This window comes from Athene noctua, chromosome 20 (genome assembly GCF_965140245.1).
Source record: "Athene noctua chromosome 20, bAthNoc1.hap1.1, whole genome shotgun sequence".
Lineage (NCBI taxonomy): Eukaryota > Metazoa > Chordata > Aves > Strigiformes > Strigidae > Athene > Athene noctua.
In genome coordinates, this window is record NC_134056.1 from 7,169,514 (window position 1) to 7,191,260 (window position 21,747).

The following is a 21,747-nucleotide window of genomic DNA, read 5'->3' on the forward strand; positions in this document are numbered from 1 at the left end:
AGGGGCACAGGAAGCAGTACCTGGGGGACACACACGCAGTCGGTCAGAGCCGTGACCAAATTTTTCTCCCTTTTGCCTCAAACCCACTTTCCCAGGCTGGGCTGAGCCACGTCCAGAAGAGAGGGGCTGGGAAGGGGAGCGAGGGATTCCTCACCGGGAGAAGCAGCAGGAGCAAGACACGGACAGGGGGAAACGTGGGGACGGAGGGCTCAGCGACAGGCAGCCTGCAGCCCCCACAAGAGCTGGGAGCCTCCCCCCAGGCAGACTCCGGCCTCTGGGCCACCCGCCGGCTCCAGCCATGCAGCGGGTCAAAGCACAGCCACGTTCAGCCCAAGAGCTGCAGCACCCGGGGGCCTCCCCGAGCCACCAGCATCACCCCCCTGGCAGCACGGGAGATGAGGGGACATGCTGCTGTCTGGTGGGGGGAGTTCACAGTACCCACGGGAAGGCTCAGAGTGCCCCAAATTTGCCTGGCTTTTGCTGGAGCTAGGCCAGGTGGGGTAAAGCAGCCCCCCAACACGGCAGGGCCGGCACAAGTGTATGCCCAGCCCAGCCAGGTTCTCCAATACTTCCCTGTTTGTCCCCACGGGCAGCACCTTCTCCAGCTCACTGTGGGGCACTGCCAGGGCCACGCAGCAGCAACACCCCGACAGGCCTGCGGCACTCCTTCAGTGCAGGCAGAGGACAGGGACCGAGACCTTGTGGAACCTTTATTGAGGGCGATCCCACTTGTTGTGGTCTGGGGGAGTTGCCAGGAGAGCAAACCCCATGGGGGGAAGGACAGGGTGCCACCATGCCTGCTTGCCCAGCCCCAGCCCAGCTGGCACCCAGAGCCTTGCCTGGGGCAGGAACCCAGCCAGCAGCTGGCACAGGAACCGCACCTGGGGAGCCGACGGCTTCCTTGTGACCCAGGGCACCCCCGCGGCACCCCCGCAGCTGGATGACTGCAGGAGGGGACACAGAGGGCAGCAGTGGCACTGCCCCTGCATCCTCTGCATGCCTGGCCTCACCAGGGTCCCTCCTCAGAGAGGCAAGAGCCCACCAGTACCGTGACTAGCCCTTCCAGCAGGCAAATAGAGAGTGCCAGCCTGCCTTTTCCCAGCCCAAAGTCTCATTTCTGTCCTCTGAAACTCAGATCCAATTAAAAACGCCCCCACAAACCGTATGTAAACATTTGAAAAAACCTGTAAGGAACAAACTACTGGTCACAAGAGCAGAGGGGAAGGATTACCCAGAGGCTGAGCATTGGGCAGGGGTCAGGGCTTGACTCGCACTCGTGGGGTTACAGCTCCTGGACCCTGACAGCTCCTCTAGCCAGCACGGGCACAGGCAGCCCCAGCTGGGGAGCAGGTCCCTCGCAGCCAGGGCTCTGGTCCCTCTCTCGATGAGCCCCGGAGGTCAGTTTTGCTTCCGTTTGGTCAGTTAAGCTGTAAACTACAGAAGGTTTCATCTCTGCAGGAAGAGCAGCCAGCTCGGCGCTGAGCGCTCCGGAGGAGGCGTCCGCCCGGTGCTGCAGGTAAAGTCTTTTCCCGGCCACACCACCGCAGCGTGGGCACCTTCTCATCTCTCTCAGCTGGGCCTTCAGTCTGATTTCTTGGCGGGTTTCCTGCTCTTCCACATCACGACCATTATAAAAACGCCTACCATCAGAGAGAGAAGAGATTCAGCCAGAAAACTTCCAATTATGGGCCCTTTTAAAACATATTGTAGGGAGAAACAGAACGTCAGCAGAGCAATCAAGGAACAATTAAGCTGTCCAGAGCCTCAAACAGCCAAAGTTACACACAAACACATGCCCCGAGAGCCTGTGCCAGGTGAAGATGCAGTAGTAGCCACAGAGAGTGTGTCACAGACGTCATGCATTAGCTAACCCCCTAGCAACCCTGTTCTCTCTTCCTAATTTAGAAGCTTCTAATTAGAACTACAGAAACAACACTCACCTATAAATAGGACTAGCAGCAGCCCGGCGACCACAGGGATGATAACAGCGTACTCCCTCGGCAAGAAGTACTGGTGGATCCCATGGTTGCTGTCGATGAAGGGCTGCAGGAGACAGAGGGGGTGTCAGCAGGTGGGGACACCAGGGCAAGTCCCTGACACCTGCAGCCCCGTGGTTTCAAAAGCAGGACAGAAATATCAGGCCTGAAGAAACAGCGTAAAAAAAAAAAAAAAAAAGGGTGCCCAGACCCTCATGTGGCTCAGCTCACAGCTGCAGGGATGTGACAGTGGGTGGGCAGTGAAGGTGTCAGGGGGCAGCAGATAACGAGGGGCAGCTACACGAAGCCGGCACAGGGGTCCCACAGCCCTGGCGCCTCAGGGTGGGCGCAGCTGCTGGCCTGCTTGGTGCGGTGTACAGCAAATCCCCCGACTCTCTGCCCCGCAGAAGGGAGCAGCTGATAACGGCTCTGCTCAATGGCGATCCCGCCAGGATCCCCTCTGCGAGGCCAGCGGAAAGCTTTGGACACTAGAGAGCAGTGTAAGGATTCCTACACAGCAGCGAGCACACCTCCGCATTCCTGTACTGGGCAGCAGAGTAAGCATATGCAAGAGGGGAATTCAGAACTCTGAGGGGAAGCTGCCAGGAGTTCAGACATCAACCCAGGGCTGAACCAGGCCTCTCGTACCTGGAAAGCTCACAAGGAGATATTTCCTTCCAGGAAGAAAACCACTGATGATCCCACCTGATGTGTCCCTAGACATGGGCAAACTACCAGGCTCACAATCACTTCCCCAAAGATCTGCATTCCCTAAACTCTTCTCCTCCCTACCAGGCTCCAGATTTGGTAAGTTTGGTATGTTTTCCTCCAGGATCCCCGACCCGAACCAGGAATCTGGAGGACTGTAAACACGAACACCAATGACACCACCTCCAGAGGGGTCAGGCTTCAGCTCTTGCAAGCCTCGGATCTTACACCAGCTGGGTCAGCAGCCTTCGAGCAGCAGGGCTGGCAGCAGGGTCAGCGCTTGGTATCACAGGCAAGGGCTGTGCCAGCAAACAGAGGAAGCTCTGCCTTTAAAGTTTTAACCAGGGATCTGGCAAGGCAGAGTCCTTCAGGCACACAGACACATCAGCACCTAACAAAGCCCAGGCAAACACCTGGGTGTGAAGTGACTGGGATTATAATGGCCAGAGGAGACCCGTACCAGTATGATGATCCAGAGGGTGTAGTAAACAAAGAGGACGAGGCTGAAGGCAACCAAGCCGAATCCAACCACCTGGTCTGTTGCTGTGGCCTGCAAAGGGAGAGAGTCAGAGTGGGATCTGCTCGCTGCAGGGTCTGCGCAGGAAGTTAATGGGCACCTGCTGTTCCTTCAGCCCCAGGTTACATGAACGCACCGCTGCGGGTCTGAAGCACGCAGGGAAGGGGAGAGGCTCTTGCCACAGAAATAACGCACCGCGAGGGCGGCAGAGAACGGCCTGGTCTTGCGGCTGGGGGCGCTCCCGGAGCTCCCGTCCGGCCGCGCCAGCTCACGCTCCCACAGCTCTGGCCCAGTCCTCGCAAGTACCGACCCCCGCCGGCACCGGCGCTGCCCCGGAAAGGCCCCTGGAGGCGGCCGGGGCCCAGCCTCCCCCCAGGGGCGGGCAGCCAGGAGGCCCCGCGCTGGGTCCCGGGCGCGATTCAGCTCAAGCCCCCCCATGTTAAGCAGGGACACGCCGCGAGTCGCCGCAGCCGGAGGAGCCCAAGGGCCGGCCCGGGCCCGCGCCCCTCACCCTCACGGCGTCCCGGGGCGGGGGCGCAGCCGACCCCACTCACCATGGCGACCGCCAGCCCCGGCCTGCCCCTCTCCCCGCCAGCCCCGCCCTTCCGGGAGCGACCACCAATGAGCGTGCTGCGAGCCAGCCCCGCCCTCCCCCCGGCCGGAGGCGGCCAATCAGCGGAGGCGGCTTGGGGCCCGCGGCATTGTGGGAAGGCAGGGCGGGCGGGGCTCGCCCGGGGCATGACGGGAGGTGTAGTCCCGGGGCGCCGCGCTGGGCCGGGCCGCGCTGGGCCGGGCCCGGAGCCGGGGAAGGGCGGCCGCCGCAGCCCCCAGGCCTCGCGTTAGTCCCCCCGGGGCAGGTCTAGCCGGGTTTTCCACAGCTGGGGTCCTGCCCAGGGTAAGGCGAGGCAGGTTGTGAAATAAATGAAATTCCCAGAAATTCCACTTTGCGTCAGCGCTGTTGAGAGATGTGTGTTAAAGAGCCCTTGGCTGCCTAGGCCCTGGCCCGGATGGTAACACCTAAGATCCATTTTTACAGCTGGAAGCAAGCTCGCCCGGGAGGGAAAGTCCAGGAGTGAAGCTCTTCGCTAAAGCATCCCCCCTCCTCCACTTTCTGTGTCATTGCCTGGTGACAGGAGAGGACGAGGACAGTCTCCTTGGGCAGCAGGGTGCTCTGGTTTCATCTGCCACCCGCTGTCTGTGAGTTCTGATGGAAATGACTCATCCTGAAACCAACCTCCTCAAAACCAGCCCCAACACCCGAGACACTCACATCCTGTACCCCAGACATTTCTCCATTACACACGCACACGCTGCCGCTGGAGGAAAAGAAAAAGCAGAGACTGAACAGCCAGCCGAGGGACACAAGGGAGCATCTGAGGAAGGGGAGGCAGCCAAGGGAAAGGGGAAGGCCCTGCATGGGACTCCAACGTGTAGCTGGTCCATATGTGTGGCCGAGGCTTTGGGAGGATGGGGGAGGCAAAGTCGCTTCCTCCCAACATCCTTGGTCCCCTCCGACCTTTGCACGCATCAGCAGCAAGTACCTGGACAGCAAAATCGGGTCAAATCTCTGTTAATGGGATTGCCAGCCTGAGACAGAAGAGAAGGGGCTGCCTTGACACAAGCCCTGAGGGCCTGCAGACATTCCCTGGAGCCCTGTGGGGCCACAGCACCTTCCCCCAGGCCAGGCCGCCCCGGGCAGGGGTGCCCAGCCTGGCTCTGCAGCAGGGCAGGACGGGGCTGTTCAAGCACAGCCCGGGCTAGGACATGGTGTTTGGGAACACAAGACAGTGCCAGTGACTTGTGCCAGTTCCCCTTGGCCCTGGATAGCTGTTGCTCCACTGGACCTGTGCGGTGCTGACAGGTCCCTGCTCCAGCCCTTCTCCCCGCTGCAGGAAAGGGCTGGCAGGGATCTCCACTCCCAACCACCAAGGAAATCCTAAAAGGCAAAGCCAAATCCTAGTCTAGGGCCCTGCATGCCAGCAGGCCCTGTCTCATCCTTCTGCTTCCTTAGCAGATATTTAAATACATTTAAAACAAGAAACAAACCAAAAAGAATCAATGTGAAGTACCAAAACCCTTTATTTTTCCCCCAAACCATAACAACATTTGACATTATATTGATTTCCTCATATATTTGTTATTTCTCTACGTTAGGAACCAGATACAGAAAATACAAACACGATCTGTTGAATCAAAGACGGCACAGCATTCCGTTAGAAAAAGAAACAAAAAACTAGAGGAGCAAGATAAAAATGGTGAAAAATAGTCATTCCCTCCAGCCCAAACTTTCCAAGAATCGTCATCAAAATAGAGCAGTGGAAGTAGCTTCTCTTTCTAAACGCACTTCTGCTTTAAGAAAAAAGTTAAATTTATCTTTAGATTTCAAAGTAAAAAAATGTTAAACTATCTTTCAAGCAATTTTGGAAGTTTGCATAGACCCATTCCCTTTCCAAAAATATCAGCGATATCTCTATAGAATCTGATATAAATCAAGTGCGCGCCTCATCTGAAGATCACCAAGCTCAATTAACTTTCAAGAAAATAAAACATGATCTCCCCTTCCCCTCCCTCCCCCCACAAAAATATGGGCTATACCGTTATTCCTTGTGTTTGAGGCAAATTACGAGGCTCAGCCACACCTCTCGCTCACAGCTTCATCCAAATTCCTTTTTGACTTCCCAGGTTGCCACGTCCACTCCCTCCTCATGGGGCGGGGGCGAGACAACGTGGAGTTGCAGAGGGCATCAGGCTCGGACAGTGCGGGTGGGCTGATGGACGAGGCAGCTCTCGGGAGGGGAATGGGGGGGAAATTTTGCGCTCATTGCCCACCCCCCACCCCCCTGCGAGGAAGTGGCTTTTCAAGGACAAACACCTGCGACCAGGCAGTGTTTGTAGGAACTTGCCCCCGGGGACCAGCCTTGTCCACAGGGCTCAGGTCACCAGAGCAAGAATCGTTCAGCTAGAGACTAGGTGGGGTGGCAAGGGAGGGCGCAGGAGGGGCGGAGGGTGAATTTGCAGCTCCCGGGTAAGGCAGCGAGGAGGGAAGCAGGGGGGCCCCTCTCCAGGAGGGGTGTTTAACCTAGGTGCTCTAGCGTACCTGGAGTGAGGTTATCCCAGAGGTTCACAACAGCTCGTGCAGAGTCCAGCTGCACAGCCACCAGTTTAAAAAGAAACAGCAACGACAAAATAAATAAAAAGTCAACCCCTCCTATTAAGATGAGAATGAAATATGCATTCTTCAGGTTTTGGCCTGGTTTGGAACCCTCTAAAAACTGAAGCAAAGATTTAAAAGGGCTTACTAACTTTCTGCAGGGGGCAAAGTGATGTGGCAATGAGAGGGGGCGGGGGAGAGATCACACGCCTGCTGCCCATCACACAGAGGGTCAGGACAGCACGAAGGCCCCCATTTAAAGTGCCAACCATGCAAAAGAAGATGGAGGAGCAACATCCTTCTCCCCCTTTTTCCAATCACAATTTCCTATTGAAACCCACGTCCTTCACCAAATCACAACTAAGCCTATTCTTCTGGACATTCACTGAGTTTATACTGCTTTTTAAAAAAAAAGTTAGTAAAAAAGTTACATTGAATTTCCCAACTCTTTGCAATGAGCTTCCACCAACTAAAGGTCCAGAAACTGGGAGAGCAGAGCCCCCACGTTTCTCCTGGCCACAAGACTGGAGCAGAGAGCCAGCTCTGCTCTCCAGGGTCAGCCAGGCGTGAGCAGCCCTGCTTGCCAGTATCAGACACCCAAGGGGATGCAGAGTCTTGCCAATAAGGTCCTTTTACTTGTTTAAGCCACCTCTGAATCCCCTGAGAAGGGGAACAATGTGGAGAAGAACGTCCCTCCCTCAGCCCCCCAGGAATAAAATATCAATGAAACAATAACGCAGTCAAAAACTACCAGCCTGCTGGGTTTATAAAAAAAAAAAATAATTCAATAACCTTCACGACAAAAAAAAAAAGGAAACTAGCCAGCGGTTTGGGTCTGGAAACTGATTCACTTTTTAAATGTTCAGAGTCCAACAAGGAACAGACGGCAGCGATGCCACAAGGAAAAAAGTGCTCGTGAGACGCAGCTTCCCAAGAGACAGCAGCGAGTCTGCAGGATGAGCAACCCCACTGCCATCGCCACCACTTCGTACACCCACCACTGGCCAGCGACTGCCAGGCATCGCTCACGATGGACACGCAGCGGGAGCTCTGTGTGGGCTCTAGAAATAGGAAAAGACTGCTCCTCCCTCCCTCCCTCTGGGTCTGCTCTGGGCGCTCCAGCCCTGGCTGTGCTGCACCAGGCTGAATGACTAGGGCTGCTTTCTTTTTCAAAACAAGGGGTAGGAGAGTGAAAAAGCTACATGAAGACCAGGATCTGTGGAGTCAGTAATAATGTGGAGACAAGGAAGAGATACCCTATGAGACACAGTTATCAAAAACACAAGCAGTGATGTGCCAAGCTGCTAGAAGAGAAGCCAGAGACATGCCCAGGTTGGCCACAGCTATGCAATGGAGCAGGTTACGCCTCTGCCAGCCTGGGAAGATGAGACCAGCTTTCTGAAAAGCTTCTCCTCTTGCTTTGCTGGGAAGAGATTCCTCCCTCTGTCCCACTGGGGATTTCGTGACATGCTGAGCTGCCAGCACCTCAGAGCAGCCGACTCTTGCCAACGGGAGCCCAGAAGAAAGCCCTGGGTTCCCAACTGCTCTGACAGTGACTGTCATTGTTTTTCATGGGAACAGAAGCAAAGCAGCAGAAGTTTGGTCTCTTTCCTGGCTTATGTTTGCTCCTTTCAAGTCCTGGTTGGACCCGATTTCCTGAGGGGCTTCGCAGGCCCCTGGGGAGTAGCCTGACCCTCAGCTCCACATGGCCGGCCACAGACAGGGCAGGATCACCCATCGCTGTCTGAGCCTCCTTCTGCCCTCACCCTGACCCGAACAGAGGGTTCGGCCAGGCCTGGCTTTCTGGCAGAGCCCCAGGGAGAGAGAAAAGCAAGCAGTTCTCCCCTTCCTGCAGACACAGAGCATCCCAGGAACAGGGCAGGATGCTCACCAGCCTGCTAGTGAGTGCCAAACCTGCCCAGACTGAATGAAGAAGAGATCACCATTAAAAAAACACCAGCAAGTGTGAAAGAGCTTTTGTTCTAGACAGACTCAAAAGACCGGATACTTCTTCCCTACATTAAACTAAACCAAGGTGCTGTTGGTACCCCCCTTCTTACCCTAATCCAAATTTAATTCCCTTTGAAGGGAAAGGGTAAAAAAAATTCCATATCCTATATGTGGTCTGTCCAAACACAGAAAGAAGCCTCTTGACTTGAATAGAGAAATCATCAAAACAGTGTAAGCAGCTGGATAGCTTTGCCACACTGCCTAGCACCCTCCCCATGCAGTCATCCTTAGCTAGCAGGGGGAAAAAAAAAATAAAAAAAAAAAAATCAAGGCCCTTTCATTCCTTATTTCTCATTCTGCCAAATTCCCTTTTCCAGTAGCTCATCTGCATGCATTCTGGCCATGGAGACCACAATTAATCCTTTTTTTTTTTCTTCTCCTTTGAAAAAAATAAATCTTTTACCATAACTAAGAATTTGAACAACAATGTGATCAGTTACAAGACTTTCCTTGCTGAATGGGACAAGTGTGTGCCCGTGTGTGTGCACACACGTGTGCCAGAGGAGGGCACATTCCCAGCCACGGCCGGGAGCGTGCCATTGCCCCGCGTGCACGGGCGCTGAGTGCTACTGCAGTACACCGGCGAAAGAGGAAAGGGCACTACACAGAAATAGCTTATCGGCTGAGAGTCTCTGTACAGGAAGGGCTGCAAGCACAGCCTGCTGACAGCCCACGGCTGGAGTCTGCATAGATCCTCATTTGCAATTCAGCTGCCAGGAGAATCTATAAGTGGGAGCTGAAAAGGACTGACATCTCTGCCACACACTGCAAGGAAAAGAGGCAGCTAAAGTGTCAAACAACTGCAGAAACCAAACCCAAAGAAGAGCAATTGAAAGATCAACCAGGAAACAGTTTGAAGCCTTGTCAGAAGAGTTCGCTCACCACAGAGCAGGTAAGAATGGCTGCTGTGGCTAATCCAGCAGCAAACACCCATTCTACCTTCAAAGGCAGAGACAGTGGCTTCTCCCCAACCCCAAAAGGAACTAGCTCAGACACAGATCCCTGCTGACAGGGCAAGAAAGGCCAACCAACACCAATTCCCTTACTGGCTCAGGCCAAGTGAGGCAATTGTTCACCACTACCACAATGGAGAGACCACTGCAGTCAACTGCATCCTGCTCTGGCCCAGGGGAGGGCTATCAGATAACCAGATTCTTTTCATAGTCCAAGAAGGGCAGTTCCCTTCCTGAGCCCCCCCCCCCAAAAAAAAGGCTCTGTATTCCAAGCTCCAACAGTGACTATTTGCTGAATCAGTCCAGCAAACAGGGATTATGCTCCTGGAACAGCAAGTAAAAGCCTCCTCCAGGTAAAATCTGGAACCTCTAAAGTGCTCCTGCTAATGCTAATAGATGAACACTGTCCTTCCATGCCCAGCAGTGGAAGGGCATAATGCAGTTAGTGGTATAACAAGCACTAGCATTTAACCATTTACCAACTCCCATATGGATTGTGGTAGTTTTCTGAAATGCACTTTTGGGAGATATTTCATATGAGAAGAGGATGTTTGGGGATTTGAGGGTAGGAAGGTGAAGTGCACACCATAGCATACCTTGTTCAGTAAAACCGTTGCCTTAGAAGGGGATGTTCCCTTGCAGAGTCAATGGAATAAAGCATCCTGCAAGTGGCCATTTTACCGTGTCACCAACAAGCAGCTCTTGGTTTGGTTAGAATGGTTTCCCCCTCCCCCAGTGGTTTGAAGAGTTCACAGTGGTATAACCCAATGTTTTGGGGAGACAAAAGCTGAGAAGTCCCCTGTTGCAAGTGAATGGGTGGAGTGAGGGATGCAGATGAGCAACATCCTCCAGGACTAAGGATAAGCCCAACAGACACCTCGCATCTGATCAGAAACAGGGGGAAGGCAGGCACTGGAAGAACTGGGAAGCAGAGAAGGGCAATGGCAAGGCAGGGAAAGTGCATGATCTGGAGTGGTCTCGGAGTAGTTCTGCAGTGCAAACGTACAGGGAGGGGCGTGGAGAAATCCCTTCTGGAATGCTGCATGAAGAGAGGTAAAGGTTGGCATCCATGTGGCAGCAGACTGGGTAGGGAACCTGTTTCCAGCAGCTCTACCCTGTTCTTCACATTTAGTGGGTTTCAATCACCACTGGCTCGTAAACTCCAGATGAGACCCTGGGGAGGTAGAGGGGAAGAAGATGAGAAAGCCAGGTTATTTTTCCTCAGTCACTTAGAGCAAGTTCTTGTTCTGAGCTCTCTGCTCCCAAACACCACCCTCTAACCCCGCTCAAAATACTGAAAATAACGAGTCAGCCTGGCGAGAAGTCAACCCTCATAACACAAAACAGACAGCTACGTGGCAAGCAAACACTAGAGCACTTGAAAGAGCTGGGTGTAACACATGAATCCTTCTAAAGGACAGAGGAAATGGGGGAGTATCCTGCAAAAAGAGCCAGTGTTCCTGCCTTTGCTATGCTCCCAATTTTGTCTCTGACTCGACACATCTTTGCATTACCATTATTGCTTTTTTGTTAAGCTCAAACGGTGCTATAAAGGCTCAAAGACAACCAGCCAAGACACTGTACTAAGAACTATTGTGGCAAGAAAAAGTTTTATTTGTTCAGAGGGCTTTCATGAGAGAACAAGCTCTCAGTGACGACGGAGAAGGCAGGAAAAGGGACAATAAACCAGATTGCTGCAGTTTTGCTGCAGGCCAGCAGGAGGCAAAGCTCCCCACCTTCCGTCGGGCACAGGAGCAAACAGGAACCAATCTCTACCATTTTGTCCTTTTACTCTTTACTTCTGTTCTTGGATCTAACAGCTAGGATCATATTATCCCTCTGAGCTCCTGCTGAGAGCTGCATTCATGCTCCACTACAGCTGCAGCCTGCCACCAAAGGGATCCCAGGGGTGTTAATGTGGGAATAAAGCTACCATGTAGCACATGATGTTTTAAAGTCTCTCCTGTAGTAAAAAGTGAAAGTTTCCTGGGTGCAAAGAGTAACTAATCTCTCTGGAGCACCTCTGTCTGTCTTTTCTTTCTGTCTTGTCTGCTTCTTTCAGGAAGCCTACCTGTTTCCCAGCTGAATACCACTCAAAGTAGTTGTTCCGTCTCTGCTCACAAACAACCTCAGGTTACTGTCTGCAGATGGAAAAGGAAGACATCAAAATCCAGAGCTACCAACGGCTGCCAGGTGCTCCCCTCCCAGACACAACAGTCAGCAAGGGACAACGTGTGTTTCTGTGAATACATGCACATGCTTTCTGGTGTTCCCACAGTAATAGAGCCCCCGGGAACTCTTCTTGCTCTGAAAAGGAGCTTCATGTACAAATCAACCACAGCATTAAGCTCTGGAAGAGTAAATGCAGAGAAATTAATTCAGTGATACTCCTTCAGCTGCTTAAGACAATTCCATTGGTGCAAGTTCTTGGGCAGCTTAAACACATCTGAACAGATGATACATGGGGCCTCATGCTGCTTTTGTAGGCTCACTGGAGGAGAAACAGCCTGTTCTGCTGGTGAGAGGTGGCTACCTTCAGTCTAGTTTTACCCATGCTGAGTGAGGTGTAAAACCCCATATGGTAAGAGTGTTGCCATGTGCAATGATTTAAGGTGAGTAACAGTAAACTGCAGAAGCATGAATAACAAGCTAGGCAAAAAACCTCAACTAGATGAAAAAGATTGATTTCTAGGCTACACCGGAAAATTAAAACAAATGCAGTGATATTATCAGTTTTCTCTTAACAGATGCTGTGGCTGCAATGAAGAAAACCAGCTCTCAGACCTGACAACCAGTACATTGTGACCCATCTTTCCATCTTTTTGCAGAGACATGCTGTTTCCCCTCCAGTTGTGCTCTCCCACTTTAATAAACACCCTTGGGCTGACCCAGTACAGAGAGCTGATGTAAGTGATTTCCACTGCACTGAAGAATCAGTACTTTTCCCCTGTCATCCTCTGTGTTTGAGCTACTATTCAACCTCTGCTGTGGCATGCAGAGCAGCAGCAAGTGCTATTTGCTAACGGATGTGCAGCTCTCAAATCCACAGTTTGTTTATCTACCATAGAAACACCTAGAAAGCACTGAAAGCAAATTGCTGTCAAAAGGGGATGGGAGTCCATGGCAGATCATATCTGACTGTAAAAGCTTGGCAGCCTTGCTAAAGGAACAGCCAAGACCTCCCCTTTGAGAATCCTCCTCTCACCTTCAGTATTGCTGACATCTGTGAAGTCCTGACTCTGCATTATTTTCTCCACTATATCATCAGCATCGATCCTAGTGTCATCCACTCGGGTTGGGTGACTCTCCACTGAATCCTTTTTCCTCCTAAGGAGAGAAAATAAGGGGAAAACTTACTCAGCTTTTCAAGACACAGACTTCCATGTACTGCCCTGCTTCTCTGGGCAACAGCCTCCTCCTCAGTGGCTACAATTCAATCTATTGCTGCATGAAGACAAAGGAGTAGATTCTGTCTCGCCTTCCAGGAGAGGGGGCTTTGCTTCAGTTACTCACCGGGAGGGTCTATCCAGCAGAAGGGCTGGTCTCGGGGGGCGAGGTGGCTTCTCTAGTTTGTGGTCCCGCTCTCCCTCAGGACACTCCACCGTCATGCTCAGCCCTCCAGACGCACTGCTGCTGGTGGAGGTATTTCGGCGATGGGTCAAGTCGGACATACTAGAGGAACGGGAGTGCTCCGTGCTGTAACCTGCAAACACAAAGCAATTACAAACCAGATCTCCCCTTCCAGGCACCACAGTTAACAGGCAGGGCAGCTTCAGATCAGCCTTTCTGCTCCTGTATCAGAGGTTTAGACAAGCATCTATGAGCTCATCTGCAGAGACCAAACAGGAGACTGATGCTACAGAGCAGGGCAAGAGAGATGATGGCAAATCACTCTCACGAGAGCTTGTTACAGGAAAGAAAATAGATGGGGCCAGTGCTGGCAGAGCCATGCGGATCGATGGTTACCGGAGATCTTGGACTGCTGGCTGGCGTAGCTGGAGTTCCGCGAGTGCCCCGAGTGGAAGACTTCCTCCGGACTGGACAGGTTCTGATCTGGTTCTTCTGGGACACCTGCCAAGGGACAACAGGTCACTCCACTTGCACCGTAACCAAGCCAGCGCACTGCCCGCTGATTACCTTGGACTGGAGGCTGATCTTGGGACACTAGATCAAGGAAAGGGCATGTCTGTTGGCAGAGCCCTGCTGTACAGGTTAGCACAGAGCTTAGAAGCAGCTGGTGAGTAGGGAAGACAGCAAAGAGCTTCTCTGTCAAATTTATCACTAATTCTAGCACCCAGTGCCTGAATTTACAAGCATCTTCAGGGGCTCGAAGGATCTAGGACAGGCAGTTTCTGAAGCTATCCACAGTTAAAACCATTAAGCTAAGACCAAGAAAGCATCAAATGGTCACTGGTAGTAAAGCATTACAACCTCTGTTTGCGTGCTTCTCTCATTACTACTTTTTCCCTTCTATTACTTGTGAGAAAGCCCATGCCATTACAGTCACATCTGAATCAGACACAGAAACCTCAGCACAACCTCTGCTCCTTTGCCATGGCCCCTGCTTGATTTTGCAGGAAGCTTCGCCAAAAGTGCACAAGTGTATCATGTTAGCCAGCTTTTTAAGAAGAGCGCTTGCACGGTGTGCTAAGTCACTGAGGTGATGAGACTAGTGTGCTACTTTGGTGCAGTGTATCTGCCTGCACATTTGGAATGTGCTGGGAAGGAAAAAAAGCTATGGGAAAATGCAATGCCCTTGAAAACGGGCTCATACAGAAGCCAAAGAACCCTGCATCAGCAGCTGGAACAAAGCCATTAGACCTCAAACCAATCTCTAAAACCTTCAGATGAACTTTTCTGGAAGATCAGTCTGAGCAACAGAACAGCTGAGTAGAGAACAATGTTAAGTGTCATTGAACACAATGGAAAGCAGAGATGAGTGCAATGCATGAATTGAATCCCCAGCAAAAAGAACAAATTGCTTTATCTCCACTAACAGAAATAGGCATATGGCAAAGATTCATCCTTCCTCTCTTGAGCTGCACTTAATAGATGGTTTTGTTTTTTGCAGTTTTCTTAATAAGCAGAGGGGTGAGGATGGGTGTGAGAGAACATGAAAAATTGAAGAGTTTCTGTGCTTGCAACTGCTGGGAAAAACAAAAGAGTGTCCAGGCAGAGCCAAGCATTGCATGGCTCCAGGATGGGCATTCATACCCGAGCTGAGAATGGCAGTTCTTGGCTTGGTCTGACGCAGGGAGCCAATTGTGGCTGAACTGCTGCTGCTGCTGCTTGTGGTTCCCTCGCCCTTACAAGTCAGCTGCAGGGTAGAGTCCTGTCCCGGTATGGTGATGGATTTGGCGGTGGAAGGAGGCCTGTAACCAGAAGCAAAGGTGGTTACAAACTGCCAGGCAGGGACTGGGAATCACCCCACTGCACCGGCAATTCCCGCTCGGCTCTATCAAGAGGGTTCCCCCGCCCACCCCTACCCTTCACGGTGGGGGGAAGCTGGCAGCCTTGTGTGACTAACAGCACAGCGTGACACTGGATTTTGTTTTCCTACACACAAGACTTCAGTCTTTCCTACCTCATACTGCAGCTGGACTCTATGACAAGTAAAACCAAGTTTCAGAGGTAAATTAAGGCAAAAAGGGACTGTTCAATCATTTATACATGACAACAGGCTCAGAGCCTGCACTATCCTCCAGAAGACCACCCAGCACTGCCCTTTCCCCCAGTGTGTGTCCAGTGGCCAGTCAGCTTCACAAAGAGGAACCAGTTTGCTGTTGCCCAGCTCTCGACTGCAGCACCCTTTTGTTACACCTTCTTGACTCAGGTCAAAAAAACCCCTTTTATCCCAGCAGCCCCATCCCCCTATGAGAGTACTTTTGCAACGATCAGATAACCTTTCCATTTTTTAACTGATGATTAAACTCCTTTTCAGTGAGAGTAAAGTGTTTTTCCAGCTGTCAAAATTATTTTTCTGGTTACTCTGCGTGCTCCCAACATCCCTTTGTAAACGCTGACTGCAGGGCAGAGCTGCGAGTGCCTGGAGCCCCCTCCCTTCCTCCAGAACTGTTTTTGGGTGGAAGCCACAGAATGTGCAGCGTGGCAAAGTGAATATTCCTGTTGAAGCCCTAACCTCCCTGTAGCCTGAAGTCTAAACTGGAACTAATGGATCATATTAGACTTTTTAAGTGAGGAGTGAGAAAGAAAAACTTTTATTTGTCTCACTTGGAGCTCTGAGGGAAGATGCTACATGAGAAGACCTTGGCAGTATTTTGGGAGAAAGAATAAAGCACTAAGAATATTTTATACAGGCAGCCAAACAGCTATACAGATTTCAGGAAACCCACAGCATGCCTTCACCAGGAAAAAAACCTCCCTAATCATGTTATCAGTGATTTACATGCACCCGGGTACTTTGGGGACTTTGCTTTGCAGGTTAATAAGGCCTTTATAGCCTTAATCAAGCAAACGGTTCCTGCAGCAGCTGTCAGAGCAGCTCGTGGTCTGTCAGCTCAGGCTGTTCAGCCCACTCTGCCCCCCTCTACAACACCCAGGAGGAGAAGGTTCATCTGAGTCCTGCAGAAAGACAGTGCTTGGAAGTGATTTCCTAGCACACTTTATTTCCTGCCTAATCCTTTAATGAGTGCCATTTCTCCAAAGCTCTACTGATCAAGGACATGCAAAGCTTCCATTTTTAGACATTTACATATTGTCAACATATAAGGAAAAAAATGGGAATGACTGAAAAAATCCTTTAAGAACATTGGGAGGTTTGACTTTCAGACTGACCGTACTTACATGAAATTGGTATTTATATCCAATTCTCTATCATTTTCATGCACTCTAACACCAGGACTTGCTTCCACAGTGAAGGAGCAACAGGTATTTTTGTCAGACACATTGCCAGACATCCTAGTACCCATCTAGGGTAAAAACATCTGCTACTGTTACAAAGCTATGGCTTAAGATATCCAAAACTTCTTTATTACACTTCCTTCTGAAGCAGAAATTTTCAGAATCAGATGACACTCCATTTAGGGTTTTAGTCTCAGAAAATGCTGCAGCACTATGAAAAAGCCATTCACGAAATAAACCTACCAAAAATCATGCAGCATTTTATAACAAGAATGCAAGCTAACGTATACACTTCAAGCTAGCTCCTAAAATTAGACCTTTTAGCCCAGAATGCCACTGCTACAAGAGATGGCCTCAAGGTAAAGCTTTTTTCTCTCATACTGTTGGGAGTCAACACAAAATATGTCGATCAGCACCTGGCAGTCCTGCTGCATACAGTCACACCTTACATCACACTATGGCAGGCTGGCTTGGACTGCAGTCCTGCAACACTATACTGCAGTATGAAGGTAGATGTTTGTTTATTTGTGTATTTGTTAACTGATGACCTAACAATTCTTTAAGCAACGAAACTGCTTCATAGCTTAACTGTACTTATTCTTTCCTATCACAATGTATTAAAAAAAGTACATGACTGTCATTTCTTTGCTGATTAATACAAATTGGGAACCTGAGTCCCTGTAGAAGAAAAGGAGAATTAAGAAGTTTCAGCTCTGCAGTATTTTTGTTGCTGTTTCAAGATCTTTATCCTGCATGATATGCACTGAAGTATGTCCATTTCCATGACTGTTTTCTTCATTGACCTTTCCCTTCTTGGAGGTCAGTGAAACTAACCCCAGAGCTATGAGAAATTCTGTCCTTCAGCAAAATGTGAAGTTTGTCATTAACATCCATTGGTTTCCAAAACCTAACTGACATTAGCAGAGAAAACACTGTGCACAACCAATAACCAAGCTGGGAAAACCAGAGCAGAGAACAAACCCATTAACAGCACAGGCTGGCTATGCTAATCCTGGCTGATTCAACAATCCAGACCACCAGTTTCAAGCTTTCCCCTGTACTTCCCAATATCAAGGGCATCTTTTCCCCCTCCCCAACAATTTTAGTCTCCAGCAGAGAACTGCAGAAAAACCAGGTGTCTTGGTCTGCCCCGAACAGTGTGAGCACCCAGAAACTCACGTTTTGAAGCAGGGGTCCCCCGAGAGCAGGGACATTCCAATCGTGACCTGGAAAGGGGGACAAGGCACATCATTAGCCATGCTGCAGTGAGCTCCTCACTTCCCACCAGCCAGGAGGTCAAGAGCTAGGTGTAAAGATTAGCAAGACCTAGTTCCTTACCAAAGGAAATCCGCTTCAGGGATTTAGCAAGGTATTTCCCTCCCTGCCCCAAATCACTGACATCAGTAACTCCAAGTCGCAGTGGTTCAGCAGGACACCAGCCTGGCCACCCTGACCGTGCACTTAGGACTTCACACCCCCCCTTCCCCTCCCCGTTCACAGTTTCTTTGATGACAAAGAATGCTATTGAGGGTCATCGCCTGGCCAAATGAATGCCGATATCAAAGGGCAACTCTGATAATGGAAAGCTTTCCAAGTCAGACTAGCAGCATAAAAGCAAAATCCCGACTCTACATAACAGGACCTTCTCTAAGGCCTAGAACTGCACTCTGGCTGTGATCTTTCCAAATTCAAGAGCAGAATTTCCACGGTAGCAATACTAGCCGCTGTACCTTTAGGATGGAGTTGTCCTGTCGGGTGTTCTTGGTATCATATCCTTCCAGCAAGCAGCAACGGACAGTGGATCCAGAGCCTGCAAATTCTGCCAGATTTAGATCAGCAAAGCCCAGCTGTGACCAAGAAAACAATGGAGGGGAAGGGGAGAGAACAAAAATTACTCAATAAAGGGATACATGGTGTGACACAGACAGAGGAAGAGAGCATATCTGTGAGCAAGGGCAGAAACAGTCATGGCTATGAAGACCCCCTACTCTTGAGGATGGGCAGAGTCACAGTCCTAATCCCAAGCCAGGTGGACACTCGGAGGCCCTCAGGAAGCCAGCCCTGTGTGGAGGAAGGATGTACAGTAGTGGTGCTGGCCAGGACAGTGTTAACCAGCCTGCAGCCATTGCATAACCAAGGACATGGAAGGCACTAGGTCAACGATGTGGAAAAAACAGAATCACACATACACAAACATCATAAGGCACTCTTTGTATTGGGCCATCCCAGAATGCAGTGGAGCATGTGAACCAGGAGATGAAAGGATATTGTTACAGAGGAAAGTGACACTGTCCTGAAAAACAAAGCTGAGACTTTCAGCACAGTAAGCTGCAAGTCCAGAGCCATGCAGCAGTGCATGTGCCTCACCCCCACAGATGCAGCTGCTGGGCAACTACTGGAACAAAGTTTCCTCAACACTGCTAAGATTTAACTGTGAGCGGTATGTTTGACAGGCAGAAAGGAAGATAAATATTTGGAGACATTTAGTTGTGAGCTCTCTAAACCTTCTCTAACAAAGGGGAAACAAATAGGGAAGGTGACAAAGTTGAAGTTCACAGGCAAATTCAAAGAGGGTACTGATGCCTCTAGAGTAAAGACAAACACAATGAAGAGCACTTTTGGTTTTCTGCTCTAATTCCTGGTGTATTAATACAGTGGTCCAAAGAAAAAGTTGCAGCTTCTTTTATGCAGAGCTTTAGCAATAAAAATCAGCTGTCTCATCTAATCTGAACAGGAAGAGATGGTGTACACTGTATTTGGCCAAACCATACAAGCATGGAAAGTCTGTGTCACTGTGACATACAGCTTCCACAAGAACAGGGAGAAAAGGTGGAGAAGCAACAGCTCAGACCTAGCTGTTACTCTGTGCACTGCAGTACATTTCTCCTGCCCTGGTGTTGACAGCTGGATGATATAACTGAACAGGGAGCCCTGAACAATAGCACCATCCTAAGGAAACGTGATGCTCTGTCATCTGTGGAAGCTGATAGGGAGTCACAGCACAAGCCACAGTCACTGCTGTATGAACCCCAGCTCCCACTGTTCCAAATCAAAAGTCTAAACCACAGTCTGCGCAAGATATATGATTCAGGGGAAGACAGCAAGATTAGCATAGCTGCTTCCTCCATCCCATTCTCAAAAGGGAACAAGAGCTGATGGCAAAGGAGAAAAAAAAAAAGCGTGGGATAAAGCAGGAACCTTTCTTCATCAAAAAAAGGAAGGAAAAAAACAACCTAACTTTCCTCCCTCCTCTTTTCTTCCTTCTTAAGAATTTCCTTAATGCGTTTCTCCAGCCCTTGCTCTAGATGGTCCTTTGCCTCTTCCAGCCAAGGGCTACGCTGCTTGGTGAGTATTCACTGATAAGGAAAAAATAGTGCATTTTTATCTCTCAGAGATAAACAGGACAGGAGAAAGTCAAAGGGAGCTGCAATCCATCACTGTGACAAAACTGGAGGACAGAGACATGGCATGACCGCAGCAACAGAACCAACATGGCACAAGAGTGGCCCAGACCCAAATTCCTCTTCCTCCACCACAGCACTAACTTCCTTGAGAAGATCAGCACTGGAGGACAGTGTGGGAGAACTCATATGGCGTGCTGAGGTCAGAAGCTCTTCTCAGGAAGCAGACTCCCAGTATATAGAGGAAGGATCCCTTAACAAAAGGATGTTTTCAGATGTAACCTTTCAGAATAGTTTCCTCAGTTTTCCAGCCAGCTGATGGTGTGTTTCTTCCAGCTTGGTGAAAGAGTTTCCGCTTTATCAGTCCTTCCTGTTGGCTTCCGCTCTCTAACCCCTGACACTGAAGTGACATTAACGTCAAACCAAAAGGTGTGTGAGGCGGTGGAAACTGTGCTGAGCACAAACAGCTCCATTACAATCAGTCCCTGCTGAAGGGGGATCAGGTAAAAAGGGCATTCACAAGTTGCATCTTCCTCTACATCTGCTGCCATGATTGGAGGAGTTTTCAGCTGAATGAGTATATTTTAAAAAGGTGAGGACTCATTGTTTAGAATAGGAAGAGTTGCATGGACATACACTGCAGACTTCTGCTAGAAATGTTAGAAATGCCAAGTCAGTCAGTTCTGCCACGAGGACCTGACTGGAAGAAGCCTGATCCACATGGAAAGACTGCAAGGCCTACTCACCCTGTCTGGTGTGACATCCCTTCAGTTTCTGAGCTGCCAAAATGCTCAGGTCATTTTTATTTGCATTCTAGGAGAATGTGTTTAATTCACAGAAGACTAAGCAAGATACCAGCCCTAGAGATGGTAAGTACTTCAGCTTTGGTCTCCAATGCTGGGCTAGAGCAACTAGGTCTCTTTCAAAATGTCACTAAACACAAGTGGAGACTGAATAAGAGGGAAGTAGGTTAGAACACGGCCTGAATAAGAGTCAAGGTTAACTCCACCACGGAGACATGCCTTCAGGCTTCCTTTAATTCTGCATTTGCAAATACTGTGGGAAGCTTGAGGATGGACACTGCAGGAGGAACAGGCTGATGCATTTACTTTGTTTCAGAGGCATGTTTCTTCCTCCAGCTGTGCTGCTCTTCCTGAACAGGCAGCTCTGCAGAACAGAGGAATAACCTCCCCAGAGTCTGAATTTAGTGAAAGAGAAACTGATGGCCCTAGAGACAAGGTCCTAATTAGAAACAAAAAAGGAACGGTGTGGACTGTTGCTCTCCTCTATCACGTAGCACAACAGTACACAGGAGTGAGTGCAGCTCACCCTTCAAAGCCAGTTGTCTCCATGGTCTCAGGAAGGATATTGATTAGAAAAAGTTCTCACAAGGTTTGTGTGTGACCTGAACATCTGTTTATTAGAAACCAGCAGCAGTGACTCATTTTCAAATGAACATGGTTTCAGGCTCTGTGCAAGCTCAACTTCAAGCCAACATTGTCTCTTGATTCAGCACAAAGAGAAGGGGGTGGCCCATTGTCTCTCCCATAGCACAGGCAAGAAAGCAGGGGGGAACAAACCAAAACTAACATCCCTGCTGATCAGTTTGTTCTCTGCCTCGATGTCTCTTGTACTTTGGAAGGCAGAGATTTCTGCTGTAGGTTTTTCCCTGCACTCACGAGGCAGTGAGGTGCCTACCCCAGCCACAGCTGGATGCTGCACTCTGGAGAACAGAACTGGAGCCTGTGTTTATTAGTGAGATGTTGCCAGAAGCCAGAGAGTTCCCATCTGACTCAGAACTTCCCCAAAGTTTGAGGACATGCAGATCATCTTCCCAACCCCCCTCTCAATTCCATATCCAGTGCAGCCTGGATCCTGTCCCAGCAAGTTGATTTTTTTCAGGAAATTACTTAACTCAGGCTTAAACTAAGAACTAATGACCATCTCTCCAGATTGCTTCACACAGCAGTCACTGGTTTCTAGTGGGTGTGAAGCACTAACAGAAGACAAGACCACCATCACTCTGCCACATTTGCCTTTTCTGTGCTCTTACCTTTGAGTATGTTTTTCCGCCCTTCAGCTCCTATAACAGGAGACAAAACAAACAGGAAAAGCAGCTATTATATGTGCTGGGGAAACAGGGGGAAAGTCATTACTCAGTCCTGGAATT

At 50.1% G+C, this 21,747-nt stretch overlaps 2 protein-coding genes across 5 annotated transcripts in view; both read right to left on the reverse strand.

Annotated features, from left to right (window-relative positions):
• Nucleotides 1-697: 697 nt before the first annotated feature.
• Nucleotides 698-3,788, reverse strand: DPM2 (dolichyl-phosphate mannosyltransferase subunit 2, regulatory). 2 transcript variants are annotated; one of them, XM_074923730.1, is made up of 4 exons: nt 3,756-3,788; nt 3,145-3,234; nt 1,941-2,043; nt 698-1,640 (listed from the first exon to the last, which is right to left on the reverse strand). In XM_074923730.1, exons 1-4 carry the CDS (start codon nt 3,756-3,758, stop codon nt 1,582-1,584), a joined length of 255 nt encoding a protein of 84 aa, XP_074779831.1. In that variant the 5' UTR covers nt 3,759-3,788; the 3' UTR covers nt 698-1,581. The 2 variants fall into 2 exon arrangements, with proteins under 2 accessions (XP_074779831.1, XP_074779830.1); XM_074923729.1 differs by lacking the exon at nt 3,756-3,788 and adding an exon at nt 3,397-3,658.
• A 1,474-nt stretch (nt 3,789-5,262) lies between these two features.
• Nucleotides 5,263-21,747, reverse strand: part of EEIG1 (estrogen-induced osteoclastogenesis regulator 1) — a 38,175-nt gene continuing 21,690 nt past the window's right edge. For all 3 annotated transcript variants that reach the window (XM_074923380.1, XM_074923381.1, XM_074923382.1), the window contains exons 4-12: nt 21,631-21,660; nt 17,907-18,023; nt 17,356-17,402; nt 14,530-14,687; nt 13,282-13,386; nt 12,829-13,018; nt 12,521-12,642; nt 11,387-11,456; nt 5,263-10,489 (exon numbers count right to left, since the gene is read on the reverse strand). In XM_074923380.1, coding sequence (XP_074779481.1) covers nt 10,444-10,489; nt 11,387-11,456; nt 12,521-12,642; nt 12,829-13,018; nt 13,282-13,386; nt 14,530-14,687; nt 17,356-17,402; nt 17,907-18,023; nt 21,631-21,660 — 885 coding nt within the window. In that variant the 3' untranslated portion in view covers nt 5,263-10,443. The remainder of the gene's footprint in view (nt 10,490-11,386; nt 11,457-12,520; nt 12,643-12,828; nt 13,019-13,281; nt 13,387-14,529; nt 14,688-17,355; nt 17,403-17,906; nt 18,024-21,630; nt 21,661-21,747) is intronic.